The 24,342-nt window shown below is 41.9% G+C and overlaps 1 protein-coding gene across 1 annotated transcript in view; it reads right to left on the bottom strand.

Moving 5' to 3' along the window:
- Window positions 1-24,342, bottom strand: part of dmd (dystrophin) — a 320,865-nt gene that overhangs the window by 77,157 nt on the left and 219,366 nt on the right. Inside the window, exons 32-46 of the mRNA XM_027291475.1 lie at window positions 22,802-22,936; window positions 20,398-20,547; window positions 13,427-13,588; window positions 11,420-11,530; window positions 10,455-10,628; window positions 10,210-10,365; window positions 9,945-10,115; window positions 9,535-9,714; window positions 9,231-9,353; window positions 8,071-8,241; window positions 7,494-7,616; window positions 7,269-7,403; window positions 6,365-6,517; window positions 4,413-4,583; window positions 2-124 (exon numbers count right to left, since the gene is read on the bottom strand). Coding sequence (XP_027147276.1) covers window positions 2-124; window positions 4,413-4,583; window positions 6,365-6,517; window positions 7,269-7,403; window positions 7,494-7,616; window positions 8,071-8,241; window positions 9,231-9,353; window positions 9,535-9,714; window positions 9,945-10,115; window positions 10,210-10,365; window positions 10,455-10,628; window positions 11,420-11,530; window positions 13,427-13,588; window positions 20,398-20,547; window positions 22,802-22,936 — 2,238 coding nt within the window. The remainder of the gene's footprint in view (window position 1; window positions 125-4,412; window positions 4,584-6,364; window positions 6,518-7,268; window positions 7,404-7,493; window positions 7,617-8,070; window positions 8,242-9,230; window positions 9,354-9,534; window positions 9,715-9,944; window positions 10,116-10,209; window positions 10,366-10,454; window positions 10,629-11,419; window positions 11,531-13,426; window positions 13,589-20,397; window positions 20,548-22,801; window positions 22,937-24,342) is intronic.

Consider the following 24,342-nt stretch of genomic DNA (forward strand, 5'->3'; position numbering starts at 1 on the left):
CCTTCAGGCAGTGCTCTTGCTGAGGCAGGTTATAATACGCTGCAGGCCAGTATTCAGGAGAGTTCAGCTTGAAGTCCGTCTCTGACACTGAACGCAGCAACGCCTGCAGCTCTGTTAGGTAGTCCTGGACACACACACACACACACACACATATACACACACAGGAAGGCGTAAACACCAATCATGTTCACAAACACACAAAGCAGAGAGGTAGACCAGAAAGAGAAAAATATTATGACTTTGTACAAAAAGGTACACGTGTTATATCATGCTTTAGATTCTCTATAAAGGCAACTTATCAGGGTTTTTAAGGAAAACATTGATTTCCAGCTCATTAATGAACTGATCTGGGACCTCAGTTATATATCTATAAATCTAAATCCCATCAATAGAAGACATACATTATATATGAATATTTTTGCAGTGTGTAGTAAATTACTTATTGCAGATAAATGAAGCCCCAGATCTCCCCGTGTGATCTCTGTGTGTCTAGAAAACACATTACTAATCTCTATTGTATATCATGATCACACTCAAGCTTGTGTTAACTCACTTTAAATGGATGTGTGTGAGCCTTTGATTCAATTGAAATGAATTTTACATCTCCCCCTGATCGTGATACACAATACCATAACTCGGTGTGGTAAATGAAGCTGCCTCTGCCTCCCCACAGTGCAGACATACTGGGATATTAACACTCGGCTGTTCATTTCACCTCATTGTTATTCTCTTGTCACCTGGGCAATCGCTTCCCCCGTTAAAAGACACTTTTTAATTAACCAGAACTAAATTAAAAAAACACACACACATTAGCGTTATTAGCAGCCTAACAGAAAGTTAATGATTCCTGCTGGCCTTAAGTTAACAAGTCAGCTCTAAGTTTGCCTGGTCACAGTAATAATGTGTGGGATGGAGTGCACAAGCTGATTCACTCACTTGCTAATGCACTGGATATTGTATTCAGGGATTAAACTGCTCAATCTGATGGCTGTTTCTGAATCATTAAAGGATGTTCCATAAAGTTTAGGGACAGAATGGCCAAAATATCCAGACTTTTGGTTCTTAGTATGTGTCAGGCACCAGAAACCTACATTCCCCATAATGCAACTTCATACGGTCTTGTGTTAAACCTTTCCCATGATGAATGCCCACATCTTTCAAACACATCTTTTGGTTAAATTTCGTTAAGTTTCCTTAGACTCCTTAGGACTCATGGTGTAAAATTGGTGGAGAGCCCCTTTAAGAGTGTTTTGCACCGCAGTAGTCATTAAAGAAAGTTTCCTCCATCCGTCTGACACATGGAGGTGTGAAGGAAGTGAAATGGAAGGCCAGAGATTTGAATGTCCCAGTTTCTCTGCTCACTATTAGCATTATGTCTGCTGCAGACGGAGAGTTCTGTCAAACTGGGTTTCAGTGAAGTGAGGAATATACAGGGATGTACACAGCATGTCTCTGACATAACAGACTCACCTGTCGCCAATTTAAATATGCAAAATAGGATTTTTGCCATTTTTTGTTGGAACGAATGGCACAGAGTTGAAAGGAATGGCTCGATATTTTGCTTGAACTACACATGAAGATCAATACCATGAGCAAGTCTGAAATATGAGCATGCAGCTTATTAACTTCGCATAACTTGTTTTTACACTTTTTGTCTGGATAAAATAAATGAGCATGTTAATTAGAGGTGTACATATGGGTTTGTGAGTATTGTTACATAAACATGTGAAGGTTAATGTCTGGTTAAAGAATAAAACATGTGATGCACAGGGAGGAATGATTCAGGACTTCATTCACTTACAAAACCCAGTGTGACATCCTCACATGATTAGCTCACATTTGATAAATCACAATCATTTATAGAATACCTGCTCTTAGTGTACACCCACACACACACAGACCCACCTGCTCACACAATTCACTTTTCATTTGGAGCCTTTTTTCACGTGGTGCGTATTTGTTTGTGATTTTAATATGTGCTACTGAGCAGAGCAGATCCAGATGAGAGGGGAGCTTTGTCTTAAACAAATCAAACGACACCACAGCCTGTTACTGGGAGGAAATTAGATTTAGCTCGCAGTGTAGAGTCTCACTTTCAGCAGGAAGTTTTGCCCCGACGGTTATTCTGGTCTTGTTTAGATATCTTTGTCTGGACTATCGGATCTTTAGCTCCTGCCAGTAAACACAGACTCCTTTTCCAGCATCTTAAAACTGAATCAGTGTAGGCGAGTGTCGTCACTTTTCCACATCCAGATTCAAGGCTTGAATTTGTGACTGCAGACCAAAAAAAGGTTCAAGCCAGGAAAGAACAGCAAATATGTCCCGCTCTCATGATCTGATCTACTCTTCTCTTCCTTCTAGATGACTTGGACTGAACACACATCTGCACTGTATTAACTCTATCAGGGGCACTGCATGAGGACAGGCAGCAGCATCTTAATATACACTCAGAGCCAATGCAGTGTCTGATTTTACAGTATGCTGCATGTGTAGCATGCCGCAATGATTCACTGCTGCTCAGGGACTGAGAGGAGATGAAAATGAGTAAGGGCTCTATTTTGGTGCTGGCATGCAGCTAGGTGTGGCAAGGTGGCATTTTCCTTGGGTGCACTTGGGCTATTCCTCCGCATGAGTCACTTGGGTATTTTGGTGGCTGTTGCCGATCCAGCGGCACACTGCACAGCTCTGTTCTGTGACATTTTCCTCACTTAGTGGTTAAAAGTGTAAAATCCAGCTAAACTCTTAACTCTCAATAAGACAAACCACTAGAATGTTCTCTCTGCCTGTGCTACACAGAGGTCAGAGGTCAGATTCAGATTCAGAATAACAAGTGTTCATGTTTGTTACGTAAGTTTGGCTGTCTAAAGCTGAACCAGACCTGTGATTACAGAGTACCCACACCAGCTTGGAGAGTTTTGGAAATGAAGTGCGCCAATTACTGCTTAAGAGTTCTTGAGCAATGCACTGAAGTGGCTAAACAGCTTGAGTGGAAGAGCTCGGGGGCCTGGGCAGCTCCCAGGTTTACTGCACCACACTGAAGCGGAAAGTGGAAATGCCACGCCTGAAGAAGAAACATGTTCCTGGAAGTCTGAAACAGCTCAGATGTGTATTTGTCCAAGTACGACAGATTGTACCATGTGGTGTAAAGTGCACGTGGTTGATTCATGTGATTGGTTGACAAGGTACATACATCTTCAGTGATTGGCAGATCAGGGAACTGCGAGGGTGTAATGTGATTTGGTTGGCAGGGGTGGGGCATGCGGTGACACAGAGCCAGACAGAGCAACCAATGAGATTTAGACATGTGAGCCTGCTTCACATGTACACATAAGACATGTAGATGAGAATGCAGCAAAGAAAAACAAAAAAAGCAACTTGTATTTTATTTTGGAGGGAAGAATCTAATTATCCTTTTAATTCACTTTAACATAACTCTGACTGAACGACTGAAAAGATTTCAAAACATAAGACTTCTGAAACAAATGTGTTTCCTTTGGGGTTATTGTGAGATTCATATCATTTTGAAGTCTGGTTGTATTCTCTACTTTTCCTATTGTCAATAAATCCTATGTGCAGACCCAAACCAACATGTATGTATCCTACTAACAAGTATTGTTAGCATTGTATTGTTGCAGTGTGTGTACGAGAAACCTGATGGATCTCATTTCTCTGAGCCGTAGAGTACATTATTGGTGGGCCGCCCCAAATCCTCACAAGAGCATCAACTATTTCATATTTACTCGTTCATAAAGATTTACCTCCCCCCTAAGTGAAAGGAAGTCAGAAAATATTGAGAGAACACACTGTTGTTTTAGGTCTTTTCATGGGATTTGTTGACAGGAAGACACCAGACATAAAACCTAGACATGAAACATTTATTGCTATGGATCAATATAGAGAAATCTTATCTTTAACTCATTTGATATCATTCTATCTCCCTACGTTTTGTAGTATGCTGATTTGGCAGAGCTAAGTTATGCAAAGCAAAGCTTTACTGTTTATTTAACAAACCGTCATGACAGCGGCATCAGTCTTCTCATCTAACTCTTGGCAATAATGGTACAGGTATTTATTCCAAAATGGGCTGACAGGTGTGTGCTAAACTGTTGTGAATTGTTTGCTTTAATTGTGCGGAATAGAAAGTAAAAGTCTGACCTAATTACAACTAATTTAGGATTCTATAATTAAGAGTAAACAGGAAAGTGTAGGTGAGTCAATTTTCATTTTGCATATTCATTTGAAGCTTTTCAAGCTGATTTCATGCTAATAGTTAGTGAAAACAGTTGTTATACTTCCTTAGAGAGGCTCACACACTGTCTTATAAATGTTTAGAGCTTAGATAGTATTAGTATTTGTATTAGTATTATCTGTTAGTACTGTAATATATAGAAGTCGTGCCTACTGAAACTCACACATTGTCTTTTGAAGGGTATGAACTTGCCCTCCACCTCAGCCCAGCGGGTGTTGAGCTTGAGTTGGCGGGGCTCCACTAGACTGGCGGCTCTAAGTGCTGAGAGCTGATTGGCTAAGCCCTGCACCTCCTTAAGCTCCTCCTTCTTCTTGTCGAACTCTGAGCCAATTTCCTATTGGACGAAATCAACCAGGAGGTCATTTCCTATTGGCTGAGCCCGGGAGGGGTGGGGGCAGGGTAAGCACAGAGAGGCATGTGGATGTACTTGAATAATACACATTCACACAGCGACCATTAATACATAATTAAAATAATAAAAACAAATCCATTTACTCACTAGCACACACTCCAACAAAGACACAACACATTGATAAAAGGGATCAGATATCATGTTTGTCAGTGTCAAACATATACAGGGAATTCATGTATATTGAGATTATATGTGTGTCCATTTAAACAATCCATATAAATAAGAAAGTGGTGCTTTAATTAGGAGGCGCACACTGCCTTGAGACTTTATTTACATTGAGAAGGAGTACAATCACTGCACAGAGGAGTACGTGCAGTGTGTCAAGTGGGGAGTGTAAGGGGTGAAAAGAAGCTGAGACAGAAAGACAGATAGATGAGCAGACAGACAGACAGACAGACAGACGGACAGCGAGGAAATCTCAGTTGCGGCAATGACAGGTGAGTCTGAGGCGAGCGAGTCAGACGTCTGCTTAGCGAAATGTCATAGTGATCATCTGAAAGTGAAAGACACACACACAGAGTCAGGGCGAGGGCAGAAAAACAGGTGGAGTGCAGGGTTTTTTCCTCCGTCAAACCTTTGGGGTGCTGAACCGGGATGCAGCACCAACATCAATATATCATATATCATCATAAATGCAGGTATTTTGGTAAAATACTGTTATACTAAACACGTTTGCAGAGCAGGTATGATTACGTGTTTTAAACTCAGGAAACAAACTCACTACATTTTGTCCAGAGTTTTCAACCACACTTTTGGCCTTCATCAGCAAAAGTGATTTTATCAGTTGTCATAGAGAGAGAGAAGAAGTATTTATGCACAAATATATACTTCATTCATATCTATAGAAAAACTGTTTGTATGGAATCACAACTGTGTTTTTAATGTCTTTATATGTGCTTAAAATGACATCAGTCTGTTACAGTGCCTTATGAACTATGTATTAATTACTAACATACTGATTGTAACTGATAAATAAAGGGGTTATAATAAAAAGAGTTAAAAGTTTTTTTGCACTTTTAGTTGTCTTGCACTGTGAAGTGAAACTCTGCAGTAAAACACAGAGTGCAGATGAGTCGGCATCAGTTGTTCTAAGCTGTAATAAATAATAATTAGACAACTGTCGCACAGATAATTTGGTCATGATTTATTGATGTTAAAATGCTACACCCTGCACAGTTTAATTAGCCTTGTTCCAATTGTGGCTCCACCACAGAAAATTCCCAGATAAAAGCTGTGGTCTTGTACTCGGGGACAAGAATTGATCTGCAATTATTTCTCTAAATAGATATGAGGATGATTTCCTGGAACAATTGTTCGGAAAGTTCCCTTCCCAAGTGAATAAAATTGCAAAAGCTTTGACACCGACCCTTTGTCCATTCGTGCATGAGATGAAGAGAGGTAAGAAGCAAAGGAAAGAAAGAAAGTTTTCTACACATATATCATGAAAATGTATAAAATTAGATGAAAGAGAGAAAGTGCGAGACAAAGAGAGATGAAGACGGTGATGCAGAGGACAGAGACACAGGTTGGATATCAAGCGTCATGGTTATTTCTTAACATGGAAGAAAGAAAAAATATATATTATTGTTGATGCATAGATGAATATATATATATATATATATATATATATATATAATATTATATATATATAATATATATGCCTGTCTGTGTTTTATGATGTGTGTGTGAGTGTGTGCTGTCACCTTGACCCTCTCTCCTTCAGGGGGGTCAGGCAGCTGGTCCACACTGCGTTGGATGTCGTCCAACCAGGCCAGCAAATCATGTGACTTCCTCCTGTACTGGTACCACTGGGGAGCGATGGCCAACGCCTTCCTGTTCCTCAGTACACGCAGGTCCTACACACACACACACACACACACACACACATCACAGTGACGTGTTATGAAATGTGTGTGCTTTAACTTTGAGACACGCTACAGGAATCTAAAAAGCCTCAGGGTGCTGCCACTGAGACCTGGACCCAGATAAGCTGCAGAAAATGGATTCAGTACGTGTAAGACCCGATGCTAATGCGCCCCCCTTGTGCCCTCGCAGACTTTGATGAGTGCTGCAGCTAAGTCTGCGAGAGCTCAAGGCTGTCCCACTGTGAATTCAGCCAATGAGTGCTTGATTTTCTTTTTTTTATACATAAATTGGAAACTCTGCAGACTTTGTCTGAAGCTCTACTTTTTGAGAAAAGCGCCCGTTTATTTCCTAGATGAAAAGATCGACAGCACTCTCACATCTGCCATAAATATAATACTAAAGCCAGCAGCCGGGTAGTTTAGCTTGGCATAAAACTCACTAATTAATATCATGTTTGTTAAATTGTTGGCTCTAATTATCAGTTTTTTTATTCATGCAAGGGAGATGCAAAAAAGGGAGAGGGAAAAATAAGATGATATTTTCAAATCTAAACACACATGATTCTGGTTGCAGCTATTCTGGACGTGTTTGATGTCATCACAGCAGCTCAGGCTCGCATTGATCTGGGCAGCAGGTCTCAGTCTGTTCGTGTTACCGGAGAAACTCTCAGTTCTAAGCTGCCTCCTGTGAACCTTCACTTTTAAATAGAAAAACACTCGTTTCTCTTTGTTTCCGTGTTACCTTGACGGTGTTGTACTTGCTGTTGAGCTGGTTGTGCTTCTGTCTGATCTGCTCTCTCTTGTCCTGATCTGGGGCCCTCTTCTGTAGATTCTCTCCTTTCAACAGTAACTCCTTCACTGCACCTTCTTCACAGTCCTGCACAACACACACATTATTTAGAAGTGCACACATAATAGTCAAAGCTGTCTTTATACTTTGATGTGTGTGCATGTGTGTGTGTCAGACCTTGTCTTCTTGGAAGTCCTCCTCCTGGAGGTTTTCCCCCTGTTTGACTTCCTCCTCCAGGAGCTCCAGCCAGATTTGTGCTTCACTGTGGTACTGCTCCAGTTCCTTGGCTGTTGCTGCCGTCTGACACAGGCACACACACACACACACACACAAACGATGCACAAAGACGCACAGTGAAAAAGGAAGATCATTAGTGGCCAAGAGAAGGTAAATTTAGTCGGAGAGGTTGGAGCTGATTTAGTGAGAGCTCGATGCGAATTTAGTGTCTGTTAAGTGAGCGTTTAAAGTACATTTAGCAAGAGAGTTCAAAGTCAATTAAGGGAGACTTTGTAGTCAATTTAGGGAGAGTTTGGAGTAATTTTAGTGAGTTCGGAGAGAGCTTGAAGTCAGTTTATGGGGATAGTTGGATTATAGTATTTAGCAAGAAAGATGAAAGAGAGAGCGTCCACTTAAAGCTGCAGCAGATCAAGTCAAAATGACAAACAACAACTGACAGATTCATTAAACCTTATCAGACCGTGTGTGTGTTATTGCGGTTTCTCAATAATCACATTCAGCAGGGCTTCTTCCCTACCAGTCCAGAGGCGATGCGTTGTGCGATGATGTCAAATCTCTGGTTGAGCTGCTCCACTTTGGGTCCCACCTGAGCCTGGCAGTTCTCCCCCCTGGTGGACATGAGCTCCTGGGCCAGAGCCCTCACCTCCTCCATCTTACCCTTCGTCAGCTCCAGCTCGGCACGCAACACCTGATAACACCAGGACAGCGAATAATGCGCACATGGTCGGTCAGAGAAGCCGTGTTTCATGAGGTGAGTCCAGTGTGTCTTGTTTCATCACAGACATTTCATTTATGGTTCCAGTGAAGCTGCTTTTAAATTCTGGGCAGACTGAGGCTTGAAAGAATCATGAATATGTTCTGTGAAAATGACAACGACTACCTTACACTTTCAAAGATCTACAGAGACAATATAATATTCCAAAAAAACACTTTTTCAAAGAGCGACATGACTGAGTGTGAGGAGGTAAACAAGTACCGTACGGATTTAGAAACTTCTAATCAAATGAAAACCTAATTGTGAAATTTAATTTCAAAACCAATTTATTCCTCTGATATATTTAACTCGTTTCCTGAAGTTATATTAGAACTATATTATTATAATTACAGTTTTTTAGAGGGTAATTTGGGATGAATTATTTTAGTCTTTAGAATGTCACATGAAAATTTTAAAACGCTAACTGTGGCTTTTTCATGGTAAGTTTTTATTTTTAATCCATAAATTAAAAAAAAATTATTTAAACTAAAAAATCCAAGAGTTTCAAAGTAAAACATTAATATACTTAAATTCTAATTGTTATGGCCTCTATTGGCTTCCATATATACAGTATATATAAAAAACATTCCTTACATTTCAAGTAAATATATAACAATAACAATAAAACGTCTTAATCCTGATGTCATAAAGGGAACATATGCCTGTATTTAGGAGAAGTAAATATGTTTATTCTACTGAATTAATATTTGGTATAAAGTCAGAATTGAATAATACTGTAGAGTAAAGACTCACTGCTTCCCATAGGACACTAACAGAACATAAAAGCGTGTTAATGATTAACAGCAACAGGATCATTATCTGGATTTCTTCCCTAATTCGACATCCAATCTACAAACCGAGCATTAATGCAGAAACACATCAGATACAGATCAGACAATATACACAAAGATGAACATTACAACCTTCAGCACAGCGTCGTTTGGTCCCTGGCTGTCCATCTCGTTCATCTTTTTCTCTGCTCCGTCGATCCATCCATTCACTTCCTTAATCTGTCCATCCAACTTCTGCATCTGCCGCTGGTAGTCCTGAGAGAAAGACAGGAAAGAGAGAGAGAGAGAGAGAGAGGGAGGGGAGAGAGAGTGGAGAGAGATGATGAACAGTGACACTTCTAACAAACTATATTTAGAGTTTGGTATAATTTTGCCACTGCTCAGCCAGACAAACAAGCATCAAAGAGCGTTTTAAATTCTATTTTCTTCCTCTGACCAGCAGCAGGTTGAGCCACTCTTCTGCTCTCGATGTGACTGCGATCCAGTTGCATCGCAGCAGGCTGACTTTGTCGTCCACCAGGCCCCCGTTGCCCCGCAGCACCGCCTTGAGAGCCTCGGCGAGCTCCACCACGGCCTGCAGCTGCGGCTGACGCTTCTCCGTCTCCCCGTGGATGGACTGAGGGGATGGAGACCAGGTCATGGTTAATTATGTTCATTTTTATGAATTTTATAACTAATTTGAGCTTTCTTTAAATTGTCTAAGCTCCGCCGAGGGTTTTAGCATCTTTCAGCTCATTGTTTTGATTTTATCATACAGTACACAAACTGCTAACACCAGGCAGAAGAAGCTGGTGGAGCATTTAGCAGCTCACACTGAGGGGGTGTCTTCACATGTGTGTGTCATACCTGCGCCCACGCCACCTCAGCCTCCAGGTCACTGGGCATACCGTCCACGGCAGAGCGCCTGGTCAGCTCAGCGTCAGTGGCGGCGAGCCACTCCGTCAGCCCGTTCAGCTCCTTACGCAACTTCCTGGACAACTTCAGACTTTTCTCCAGCTCCAGTTTACTCTCTGTCACCTACACATGCAGAAGAAAAGGACAAATCCATGTCTGAATCTGACCTGTATGATCTTGTGTGCCTAATTAAATGTGTGTGTGTGTGTGTGCTAACCTGTGACCCCATCTGATTGTAGAGCAGCTTGAGGGCGGTCACCCTGTCGTCCAGTTCTTTGGGCTGCTCAGTCTGCTGCTTCTGGACGATCTGTCTGCCTGTTTTTATCACCGTCTCCACCTCCCCTTTCACTTCGCTCAGCACCTTGTACAACTTCTGTTAGACGCAAACAAACAGCAGGGGCTTAGCACAGAGTCAGTCCATCCATTTATACATCTATCTGCAGCCGTGACGCAGTTACCCACCATGCACTGCTCCAGCTGTGACTGCACCACGTCCTGCTCCACGCTTCCGATTTCCAGCAACCCCACCTGGTTTTTCACCCCGGTCAGCACACGCTCACACTCGGCCAGCCGAGCGTCAAAGTTGGCCGGCTTCTGGAAGAGCCGGAACTTCGTCCACACGTCTGTCAGCATTTTCTAAAAGTAAAGTTCTGCTGTAACTTTTGACTTTTTTTCGACCGGATTCTTGCATGGGTCCAGTTTGCAAACCTGCAAAGCTCAACATAATACAAATGGACTGTGACCTGCAATTATCTCTGAATCAACCCCAACTACAGCGACGAATAACAAAAAGGAATTAGGAAACGAGAAGCATCCTCCATGACTGGGTCCACCTGCTCAGATCACCTCATTGGCAGAGGATCACACTCACTCCTCTCCTCCGTGCGTTGGCACAGCTGGCACAATGTGGACGCCTTCGTTAATTATTGGAACCTTTTGACAAGACATCAGGATTTAATGGTGATGGCTTGACTGACCTTGTGTGTTTTTCTACTGACTGACTGACAAATCTGCAAACTAAGGACTTGTTTTTCTCTACAGACTACAGACTGATATTTTCCATTTGTGCACTGGTCCTTAAAGACATAAATGAGGAGGCAGAGGAGGAGCAGAATCGTGTAGTTTAAATATAATAATGAGCCTATAAATATCATTTGCAGCTCCGGGTGCACTCCTAGAACTCGTCAGACATGATGGACATCCTTAACAGCACCCACAATGCACCACAGAGAGTTCAGTTGCAGATGCAGGTGTGTTGTGCTAGTATCCACGGAGTATCCATGGAGCCTCGAACAGAGATGAGAAACAGGCGACAGAGGTCTGATGAAGTCACTTCACTCCCCCACCAGAGACCCTTACCTGACACACTGGCTGCACATGTGTGTGTGTACCTGTGTATTTGTACATGGGCAGACGTGAGTGTGTACCTGGGTAAGGTCTATCTGTCCCATGATCCTGTGGGACGGCTCTTTGTCCTGGTTCTTCTTCCTCATGGACTCCAAGGTCGCATCATGGCCACTCAGCTCCGTCTGGATTTTCTGTTAAACACAAACACACAAATTGCCAAATTAGGAATAAAAAAGAGATGAAATAACACAAATCTAGACATTTTAACAATTGTAACATTATCGAGAATGATGATTTGAATGAATAAAAATGTATAGGAATGTAGGAAAATAGTGAATTAAATAAAGTCTGCCTCCAAAGTGAATAAAGTTTAATTGATTGATATTGTACCTCCTCCTGCTAAACACAAGGGGGCAGAAGGTATCAAGGAGAGAGGAAGAGGGGAGAAGGTGCTCAAAGGATTTAATAACTTCTCACCCCCTCCTCACACACACACACACACACACACACACACACCCTCTCTCTTTTTAAATACCAAGTGTCCTGTAATCACATATGCTCATCCACACCACTCTAATCCAATCATTCTCTCATCCCCCTGTGTGTGAGTGCGAGTGTGTGTGACAGAAATGTCATCCCTTGCACTGGTGGTCCACAGCACACGTGGAGGTAATCCATCACACACACAAACACACACACACGTCACATTTCCATCACTTATTCTATCACCGTGGGTTGTTATTTCATAATCGATCATCTGAGTTGTCTGGAGGGTGTGTCAGAGAGAGAGATATGAAGATATGTAGAGGAAATAGACAAAAGGACAGAGGCAGTGTGTGTGTGTGTCCATGTCCAAAGCAGCTTCAGGCTTAATTAGGACCACAGAGAGAAAAAGAGCATTTGCCATTTTCTCTTGTCTTCCTTTGCACACACACACACACACACACACACACACACACACACGCACACACACACACACACACACACACACACACACAGAAGATGTGTATTTTTATCCTAAATATTCCCACTCTGTCTACCTGTCAACACAGCTGTCTCAGTTAATGATGGACTGTGACAAGGCCAAAGGGTTGACAGTGTTTCATGAGTCAACTGAAACCTGTAATTACTGACGATAAACTGCCAGCTTTATTTTCACATACATTTTTATGTTAATCAGACCTACAAGCAAGTAATTACAGTTGAATACAGTCTAATTACTGCAGGTCCACGTGGGTCTGACAGACGGAGCCAGCAAAGTCTGATCAGGTGTGGTGACGCGGTCCAATCAGAACTCTCTGGATCCCGGCTCACGACTATTCCTGTAACTTTCTGAAACTTTCTGTGTGTGCTGTGTGGATATGAGGAAGGAGCAGAGTGTGCAGGATCTCTCAGGCTCTTTCATTCTCTTTACCAACTATTTCCACAGCTCTAATGTAAATAAGAGTGTGTCATCATCATCGTCTTCCTGGAGACATTGTCTGAAAATGTGCTATCCCAATGTTTAAAAGACGATCACATCTCTGCCCTCTCTCTGTGACTGCTGGCTGGCTTTTCACCCTGCCTTCCACTGAGGCGTTCAGCACAGCTAGAAACACTTTTCATTTCCAACATGGTGGGACAACACGCCTTGTCAATCATTTCTTTTTTTCATATAACCTGGTGGCCTATGGTGCATTATTATAGTGCGTTAACTGGCTGTTCGTTAAGGCTTCGGTACACGTGTAGGCTAAACACTTACTAATGAAAATGATTGTAGCTCCTTGTGTTTAGATAAAATATGTGAAGTGAAATCAAATCAAGTCAATCAAGTTGGGTCTAATAGTATCTAATTGGGTCATGCAGTTCCACCTCATCCAATTTATTCAATCAGAGGTTCAGTCAGGGACAGGTTGTACTCTGATTAATGGATTGAATTATGAATGAATGATGTAAATACTCTGATGGAGTAGTTTGATGGTAAATGTTTTTACTGGGTGAGATCATTCGAGTATTAAAAAGTTGTAGAAGTCTCAGCAACACATTCTGACATGTGATAAAGTGTGGTGATGAAATAGTGGAAACAGTTTAGGTCCACACTGATCTACCTGGGCCTCCTGCGGTATCTGCTGGGCATCGATGTGGTCAGTCAGGTACGAAGTGAGGTGGCGGTCGGTGTTGGCCAGCGCCTCCTGCATCTGCCTCAGCGTCTTGTCATTCTCCTGGGCCCACTGGATGCTCTTCTCCAGCTCCTTCTGCCTGAGCGCCGCCTGAGGACACAGGAAACACACACAAACCATAAAGTAGACTATAAATACAGAAAACAGCTTCAGGGATACACATCGGTAGATGCTGACATGCATTCCTGAATTCAGTTTTCCAACTCATGTATATAAAAGCAATTTCCCGTAAACAATAAATAACCTCTTAGAAAATCTAGATAGGGGACCCATGAGATTGAGATAAGATGTGTCTTTAAAGAATTTTCAGGGGGAACTTTTCATTTCCATATTTAACACTGTCATATTGTTTTTGCAGTCAGTGTGTAAAACGCCTATATTAAGTAACATCACAACCTCTACAACTGTGCACACAGCATGCTACATTTCAGAAGCTGAAATTAGGCCAAAACAAGACAGACTGTGGCAAAATTCAAATCAGGTGTTTTTGGTGGTGATTTTAATCAAGGATAAAGCAAAACCTTCACCTCTCAGAGGGGAAGTAAGTTTAGACAGTATATGCAAATGATGTATCTGTACCATCGACTCTTGTCTATAAACTATTCCTCTTTTCATCTGACAGAGATAAAATCAAAGTAAATGGTGAAACACAGCTAATAAGCTGAATAGCTTTGTCCATTTTGGACTCTCTGGCTGTCCAGACAGAGAAGTCAGACTTCAACAAAGTGGATGTAGAAAATGCTGTGGATTCCCTTTGTCCCCACAATGAGTCCACTAATAAAAAATGAACAGCTGTTCATATTCTAATCTATGTACCACATAACCCCGTAACAAAAAAGCACATTAGCAAAGACACAAGACAGAACTACACACACACACACACACACAGACACACACAGACACACATTCCTTGCGTGTACCCTCGTGAATGAAGGACTCCGGAGTTTCTGTCTCATGCTGTCTCTCTCTGTGTGAGCGACCACATGAAAGCCGCCGTCGTCACTAACAGCACCGATAACCAATGGTCCTATCGGCGAAGCGTCAGGCACCTGGCAACTACTGAAGTCTTTCCTTTCTTTCCTTTCCCCCGGTGACTGCCCACAAGATTAACCTACCCACAAACTAATAACCACACCTGTTACATCACAAAGCCGTGTGAGCCCGTGTGTTGGAGGAAAGCAGAGTGTTTAGATGTGGTTACAGGTGAGCCTGCTAATCCCATACAGAGGGATAATGACCCTAAGTATAGCCCTGTCTAACACTGTGTGTGTGTGTGTGTACATGTCACACACAAACAGCCCTCCTGATGTTACCAGGCGATGTATCATAAGTGTTTCTGTGCATACTCGCATGTCTTTGTTGATAATGTATGAAATGAGAACTTGGAGTTGGATTAAATATTTAGACAAACATTGATAACAACCTTCCCTGTGGCGATGTACTCCATTTCCCTGGCAATTGTCAGCTCATGAATACATATTCTCATTAAACACTCAGTTTTTCCTTATTGCTTATTTCTCTCTCTCTCTCACACACACACACACGGTGTCAAATGTGGTGATTGTGAACAACAGAGATAGACTGTTGCTGTGTGTTTAACAGCCTTGTGTTAAAAAACGCCGCAGGCAAAGTGCGGGCGGCGTTCCCTGCACGTCCTCTTATTGGTTTTCAGATGTTACAAGAAGCTGAAATTAAAATGGCAAACACGCCTCTTTGATCTGAAGTGCAGACGGAGATGTGAAACTAAATTTCTTTTTGCATGCGCGTGGCTGGTTTTATCTCCACGAGTTTTAAAGTGGGACATTGATATAACAAGATTATGGACTTATTCTACTGTCTTGGACCCGTGCACCCTTTAGAACTCTGTTCCATCTGATGCTGGAGAAGTGTTGACGTTCAGCTATTATAAGTGCTATCTTGCACTTCTAATGCTCTTCTCTGGATAAGACGTAGGAAGGAGATAAGAGATTTCCTTTTTTTATGTCTCACTTTGATTTGAACTACATGGACAAGCTCTGAGTCAAGTTAGAAAGGCAGTAAAAACAGTGTCAATGCCAAACAGAAGCTTTATCCTGGTCAGGGTTACAGGTTCAGCTTTCATTTCACAGTGTTTGCAAAGTAATAGATATGATGATGATGTGATGATACTTATCTATATCAAAGGTATCTGTCCTTTGAGGTACTTTGAGGACAAATAAACATGATGTTTAATCCTCATAATCATTATTTTGAAACACAGCTGCATGGAAGATGAATAGAAGTGTAGCACTGTGTAAAAGCATTGCTCCACAGCACTACTAGTGGTCAAATTCTCCACCGCGTACTTTAATTCTCCTGTTTTCTCATAAACGATTGGAGTTTCTTCTTGACTAGAATTAAATACAAATCGGTGACAATGAAAATAACTGAATCTTAAAATGTTTTTTGTACAACCTCATAGCACTGAGTCCTGTATCAATGCATTTGACCCCAGAAACGTCTGGTCTTAATGTAATCTTGTTTAATCAGTCTAAGATTAGATAGTTACTGAATTCAATCTAAATCTGGACAGTTTTTTGGCATAGCTCCTGGATGGAGCCTTTGTGCTTTTGTGCTGGCACTAGGATTGAAGATTTGACTTTTGTGCAGGACTTATTTTTGCATGTCTCAAATGAAAGATTCTGCTCTCGAGGATGTGGACATTTTTATCTCTAATATGTCAGAAGCACTCAGATTTCAGAACCTTGTAATTTTTACATCATGAAATGACTGAAAAATGATCATCCCTAAAACATTCCACCAAACGCTCTCAGAGGTTTGACAGTGTGTTTTTCAAACAGCACTGATTCAATTTGAAAAAGAAAAAAAGATTCCACTGATACTCTCCACAGGTCACAAAGTGGATAAACATTAAGGCCATATTTTTGGTGTCTGTGTGCGTTTTGCTCCTCCATCGGTCTTTCCAGAGATACTCACAGACACCCGCGTCCTGCCTCTGAGCTCCTCGTCCCCTTTACAGACGACAAACAGACCGGGCTTGGAGACGCCCGGCCTCACCTTGCATGTGTACATGCTGACATACACACCCGAACAAAGGACACCAGCTTTTGTACTGCTTTCAAACGCACGCGCACACACACACACACACACACACAGACAATACACGCAATGACACTTCCTCCCAAAAAATACAGAAAGTCTGAAATAGATCACACACACACACACTAACACGCACACACATACACACTCTGTCTCTGATGGGTAGACAAACAAAGGGAGGCTTATCAGGCTGGAAGGAGAACATTAATCTGGTTCTTTTGTGAGGGAGGATCAACCCAGCGGGCAATGGGAGTGTGTCTCTATGTGTGTGCGTGAGTGTGTCTACTGTAATCTGTCACTGAGGATCACCACAAGAGGCTGAGGATGTATTGCTGCCATTGATGATGGCTATAAAGAAGATGTTGGGAGGAAGGGGAAGGGGAAACGGTGATGACATGAGAGGGAAGAAGGAGGACGAAATCAGCCAGTGAAAGGCTGAAGAAGCCGGAGAAGGAGAAAAACAATTAGGAGGATGAAATGGAGGAAAGGGATGGAGAGGATGACGGCGAAGAAGTGTATGGAGAAAAGGAAAGGTGTGATGAATGGAAGATGGGGACGAACAGATGAAGAAGAGAAAATGTGAACAAGGCTGAAACTCAGGATTCATTCAGCTGTTTTCACTTTCATTGTTTGTCTACAAAATGTCATAATAATTACATTTCCTCGAGCACCAGTAGATATATTTAATTTGCTTGTTTTGTCTGGTCAAAAGCCCAAAAACAATTTTAATTTTAGTTAGTTATTACAGAGGGAACCAATATTCACTAGGAAGGAAGACATGGATTGACAAAGAAGATGGAGGTGATTTAAAATTTAAACTCGATGCAGCTCTCAAGAAAATTACTGCTCAGTTTTAAACTATTTTTTAATGTAACAGATTATGATTATGATCAAAAAGCATACAAATATTTATGTAAAGCTTCATCAGAAAACACAGGAGAAGGTTATGTGGATGATGCTTTTTTGTCTATCTTAAAATAGATTGGCATTCATTATTATTGTTCTCATTTGTAGATAATAAATATATTAATACATGACACTGTGACGCATCTTTCTCAACAGATACTAAAAATGAAAGAGATGAAATGAAATTAAGAGTCATTGTGTGTATCCTAATAAAAACATAATAACATATTTTCAGTCCTACATTATGCTCATGTCTGCCTGCAAGCAGTCTTCTTTATTGGTACACTTACTTATACTTTGGTTCTGTGACTCTAATTTCACACAGTTAAGTTTCTAACTAAGCACAGAGTTTGAGAGGTGCAGGCATCATTCAGTCTGACTCAGACACATTAGCAGAATTAAACAGATGCAACTCGAACGTTTTCATTTCAGCTGGAAGATGTAATCAGTCACAGGTGAAATGTTCAATCATCTGTTAAATCAAACAGGAGCGCAGAACAACAGATTTGTTACAAAAGAAAATCTCCTCAGGTTTGATGAATGTAAACAAACCGAACTATATCTTCATCTTTAACAAACACTTATTCATCCACTATTTTCTACTGACTGTCGACTGCAGGTTCAGTCTTTTTGAGATAGCTCACGTTCTCCTCGCCCTACTCTGAAAAAATGAATAGAAAATCCCTTTACTTAATATTCAATGTTAAAGCTGCAGCAGCAGAGGAACAATTACGCTGTTAGAATTATTACTCAACATCACCTACTCTCAGCAGTAAGACATATTTAAATATGAGATATATATTGATCTTGCAGGTGTATGTTTGGGCCTTATGTCAGGACGGATGCTCCTTTAAAAACATTTTTAGACATCACCTGATCCAAACATGAACAAAGATGTCGTCACTTTTCTGTTCCATACAGAGCACCGTGTTGTTGCTGCAGATCAATCTGCTTCTACATTCAAAGTCTATTTGAATTCAGAATATTGAAGCCGTCCTTTCTCGTGTAGTGTGCTCACCATGAGCACATACACATGCAGCAGATGTAATTTACTGTCAGTGCACTGTTATATTTAGATTTATTCATCACGAGGTATAATCCAAAGCCACAGTAAATCAGAATAAGTTCCACAACACTCAAAGTCCACCTGTTCCAAGTACCTCAAGGCTGCAGGTGGACGCAGCCAGGCACGAGTGTGAAGGAAATTAGAAGAAAGGGAGAGAGAGCATGTTAGGTGAGCAGAAGTGGAAGTGGTGGAAGTGGTTTTTGAGGGCAGAGAAGGATCCTGCTGACCAGACTCGAAGCCTGGATTGAGATTTCCTGCCTCTCAGTCATGGTTGGACTAGTTGTAGTTCATTAGCTGACTGCAGAGAATGAGAATGCTCATGAACCTGCACAGTGCAAAAGTGAGTGCTGATTCTGATGTGTTTATCTTGCAGTTGCCAGCATCTCCAGCCCAGAAGTACAGCACATGCTGTGCGCAAAGCTTCATCCGTTACTGTGAAATTTTTGCTTGTCAATCAAAACGAATACATCGCACTCTAAAAGTCATCCAACGGCAGCAGACAGCTGCTGCTAAACTCTGACAGTGTCAGACACTCAGGACCAAAGTCCCTCAATGTGACTGCAGCTACGGCTCCTGTTTACACACCAACAAATCACAATATGACATGAAATGACAGATCACACTGAACAGATAGCCAAATGCTACTGCTAAAAATATGTACCTCAAGCTCTGACAGGTCTCTGCTTGCATAAACGTTTTTCTATTTCCAACCCCAGATCATCCGACATGCCTCCAAACTGATATTGTGCAGTCTGACACCAAGACACTTCTCGCTCAGTGGAACATGTGATGAGCGCTGCCAGAGGGCCGTTACTGCAGTCATGGCAAGAGATGACTAGGGCCTGTACAAGAAGTTGAGTGTCATACTCAGTCCGCTGAAGAACACGTCGAGTAAGTCAGGCTCTGTAGTGCCGAGCGACAGGACCTCAGTCAGGCATCAGTCACAAGGCACACATTCTGGGTAACTTTTGAGAGAGTGAGGACGAGCTGAGCAGGATAATGTGACTTATTGTTTGACAGAGTGGAACATACGCACATCAAAAAAAACCTCCACAGGTGGATCAACACACTCAAGTCAGACACAAGGTCTGCACAGCGTACAGACAGTTATTATAACAACACAAACACATACATCACGCTCAGACTGGACCAGAGAAGAGCTGGATAACACTGTCTGATAATAACTGTAATAATAAATTGTATTACTACATGTTTTTTTTTTTGGTTGATGTATGTGATGTGCAGACCGAATCACCATGATGTTGTGCTATCAACAGGTTTGGGAGAAGTACGTAACGCTCTACAGCACTAAGTCACACACCACCAACTATTTGACTGATTTTGGTGAAACTGGATCATATTTTATGGAGAAAATGTTTTCTGCTTTTCCCTCTGATGTCCTCCGGCTGCTCCGCCTCAACTCCCTGTGATTTACAGTTTCCTGTGGTTTGTATGACAGGTGTTTTGGACCACAGAGAAGAGGAGGTTTTACGGCCCGGGCACAGGCGAAGGCTGATGGGGAGCTGAGCTGGTGTCTGGGCAAGCGGGCAATGTAACCCGGCTCTAACCCAACAGAAGGGACTGTTAAGGGACGAAGCTAAGAAGAGAAACGGAGCAAGTGAGCGAGAGTAAATGTGGGACTGACTTTTAGGTTTCCTCCATAAACCTCTTGTGATGACCTAGAGTTAATATGTCCTTGGATAGTATTTTTCTTTATGCCTATAGTGGCATTTCGTTGCCCCCCATAAGGAAAGCATCAATCAGTGATATCCAGCTCTGCTGTACAGTACACATCCACCTCCGTGTGCACATGCTGTACCTGTGTTAATGAGTGTACAGTGTGTCTTACCCTGGCCATAAGTTCGTCCCATCGTGTGTTGAAAGCGTCCAGTTTTTGCTGTATCAGTTCATCCAGAACACCTCCGTCCATCAGCGTCTGGGCCAGCTCCCGAATCTGGTTCCTGTTGTCCTCTGGGTGCCGCAGAAGAACCTCTAGACTCTGTAGACACACAGACACACAAAATATCATCAATCACACTTCCCCAGACTTAATCTTTGAGTTGTGTGCTGTGATATTGTCTTCTTCCATACAAACTGATATTGTTTTGTTTGAAGGTGACTCACGGTGAGGGAGGAGAGGCATATTGAAAATTATGCAGGATAAGAGTGTTAGGTGATGGCATGCAGAGGCTAAAAGAGGTCAATTAGCTCTTCTTCATTTGACCTCGGTGCTTAATGGCTTTTCACATCTCCTGAAATCCCCCGAAAGGTCTGTTGTCTGATGTCAGTAGAGCGTTTAGCACAGTAGAATACCGCTGAGTGGGCTGATATTTGCATTTCTGCTGCCCTGAACTACCTGAAAGAAAGAATGCATCCTGGTCCAGAGGCTTGAAGCTTTTTGCATTGTTTAATCTCACTAAATCCCTCCATGTAACATCTAAGCAATCTGCAAAAGTACACTCCAAGCAAATTAAAAGGAAAAGGTTAACACATAAGCCTCTCACTTTGTTTCCTCATGAAGGCCAGCAAAGCCCAAAGTGTCCAATTAGAAGATTCAACGTAAATTCCACTGCTTTTACTTAATAATGCTGTGTGTGTGTGTGTGTGTGTGTGTGTGTGTGTGTGTGTGTGTGTGTGTGTGTGTGCGCTGAATCTATCTTTATTTCCAAATGGCTACTAACATAATCTCTTTAATATTTCACTTTATCAGATGAAAATTACTTTTTCTGAAATAACCTCACATCACATATTAACTCCACTGCTTTTCCTAATTAAAAACATAAAGAAGAAAAAACTTTTTTTCCCTTCAGGCTGTAATTTTCCATTATTTGCTCTCATCATCCATATGTCATCATTTCATCATTTGGTGGCACTTTTTATCAACGGTTGCACTTTTATTTTGATAGTCTAGGACCCGTTCACTGATTATTATTATTATCATGATGGTCTCCTTGAATAATTAATTTTTCTCACAGCAGTCCTCAAAATTATTATTATATAATTATTAAAAATTGATCTAATTAATTAATCATAATTAGATTCTTTCTGTTTTATTCTTTTCACACTTACTTTAAGCCTACTGGCCTCTGTGGTCTGTCTTATGGTTCTACTTAAATGAGCTTGAAGGTGAGGGGGCGAAAAAAAAGAAAAAGAAATCCCTGTGAAGATCATCACAGGGATCACGTTCCCTCCTTGTACAGATTGGTAAACAGTTGCCACAAAGCGGTCAGCCTCCTCCTAATGCTGTTTCTCCATACAGCTGAGCCCTGAGTGCTTTTACACAGCACAGGACGTCTTCATGTAAAACCTGTACTCTCCCTCTCTCCAGTAATCTGATCCAAACACCTCATCATCTTATAGATTTTCTTATTCAGAAACAGCACAACTGACAACGTTCTGCCACCTCTGTGACAAAAACAGCATCTAAAATACGTGCTTCACAATAAAAGATTGCTGGTGGATTGTAGCTTCCAAAAGCAGAAAAAGTTCGGCCTGGAGCAGGAGTAACTCTGATGACCCATGTTAAAACCCATGTACAAGAAAGCGTGCTCTTCCAGTGTAGAAAACGTGGTGCAATCCTCTATATGATTCCTTTTGCAGTGCAGAAAATGTGATAAATTGCCCACTAAGATGCCCTTAGTGCTAAACAACCTGAGTCTGCCACTGAGCAGTAACTTAACACAGCTCCCACAGACTGAAAGCCACCAGTAAATAGTAAAATAAGGCTGATGTGAGAAAGTCCAAACAGGAACGCAGAAGTGAAACTAAGCTCCAAACCCCAGAGACTAAGTCTGAACAAAGAGCTGAACTCAGAGAGATTTTTACAAACAGCTTTCACTTTAGTCTCCAGCACAGATACGCTTGAGTTCAACCAGTTTAACATAAGAGCCAGCTTGGGTCTGTGGGAGGAGGCGTCCCAGCCCAGGTTTGCGGAGGTTAGGCTCGGCTACAGAACCGTAACAGCACAGCGTGGGATCCCCTGCTGTGAGGATGCAGTGGAAAAATTATGTGATCGCTGCCTAGGGCGGCTCAACGGCCTAAACCAAACCTGTGGAAAAACAGTGTAAGGATGGCCCCCTGGCTCTAGAGGGGAAAAAACACAAATACCCTCTCCTCCGCCTCATGACACCGCTACTACCCAGAAAATATATGTTCTGTTTGTCTTTGTTAAATCAATCTGTTGTTATATTTTGTCTTACTTCAGCAATAAAAATAAATGGACCGCCTACTCCTAACTTCCTCCTCATACTCACATCCAACGCCTCCTGCAGCTCCTCCGCTCCTCCCTGGAGGTTGTCCGTCTCGTCCAGTTTCTGCTCCAGTTGGTCGAGGAAGGCGTTCTCTTGCTCCAGGTAGGAGAGCAACTCACACCAGCACGCCCACACCTCCTGCAAAACACAGTGAAAATGATCAGGAAGGCACAGGAGTGGAAGGATGAGTAAATAGACGGAGAGGAGAGAAGGAGGGAACGAGGAGAAGTGGCAGCAGACGACTTATTCAGCACTGGTGCAGGCCGTCATATTAACATCTGTTTAACATCGACATGTTTGATGAGTTTGTTTCCATCGGCAAATTAGCACCAGTTGCCTCTGTCTGGCTCGAGTGATTGAACTGGCTTCCAAATGTAAAACCAAGCCAACATGAGAGAAACAAGCGCTCCACAATATTAATGCACCAAATGATGCTGGTAAGACAGTTGTCGGTGGACGTGTGGAGTTTAGAGGATCAACAAGTTGACAGGCGGTTTTAGAAACAGCTTTTCAAAGTGTCAAAAGAGACACCTGCTGCCAACTCCTGTCAAATGGCTAGATCCACTGCTTGATGAAAAATAGACTTCCAGGCCTCCTCTGTGCACAGGATTACGTCTGCATGTCAGGATTCTTTTACATTTAAACACTGACACTGCTCGATAAAGTTTACATAGAGAGCAAAAGACACACGCGGAGCTCTCCACATCTGTCAGTGGCCATAAAAATGAAACTTTGTGTGTGCATGAATCATGAATGTTTTTGTGTTTGACTCAGAGACTCTGCAGGGATTCTCTTTGGCCTGAACTGTTTGTTTAGCACAAACAATATCTACATCTCCACATTAAGAGAGACACTGTGCATATTTCTTACACAGTGTCACAGAGTCTCCTGATACCACTTCGGGATTTAATGCGTTTCAGTGTTACTCACAGATTTATCTGGTTAAAAACATTCACGCCTTTATTTTTATTGTCACAGCTCTCAGTTTTCACAGGAGCTTCTCCGATTGAAAACGAATGAAACAAACACGGCAACAGATGGCTGATGAAAATGTGTTTAATTGTCCTATATGTTGCTGTGGGTGTTCATCATGGACAGGAATCTCAGTGTTTTTCTATAGTTTAGTTTGTGTTCCTCACAGAGATATTACACACGTATAAATGGAATGAACTGCAAAATGCCCTCAGACTGTTTTTATTAATTCTGCGCTATTGTTTTGTTCGTCTGTGGATTGCGTTTCTTGTTATCGCGTCTCATGGAGAAGAGATTTTAATCTCAGCGAGACTGCCTGATTAAATGGGAATAAAAAAGAAATGTGTTTAGGAGGGGGATCAGCTCAGTGCTCGGATTGACTCTTTCTTTTTTAATTATATTTGAAGCTTTTATTTTTCAGGAAGCTGTGGAGGGAGGACGACATGGTTGGAATGTAGCCAGCGCATGCTGCAGGAGGGTCTCCTCCAGGTGAGCTGCCAGGGGGCCACCTTTTGCTTTTTTTAAAGAGTTAGCTCACCCAAATTATTAATACATACACCTCGCCTCGAATA

The sequence above is a fragment of the Larimichthys crocea genome, chromosome XIX, assembly GCF_000972845.2.
Source record: "Larimichthys crocea isolate SSNF chromosome XIX, L_crocea_2.0, whole genome shotgun sequence".
NCBI classification, from domain to species: domain Eukaryota; kingdom Metazoa; phylum Chordata; class Actinopteri; family Sciaenidae; genus Larimichthys; species Larimichthys crocea.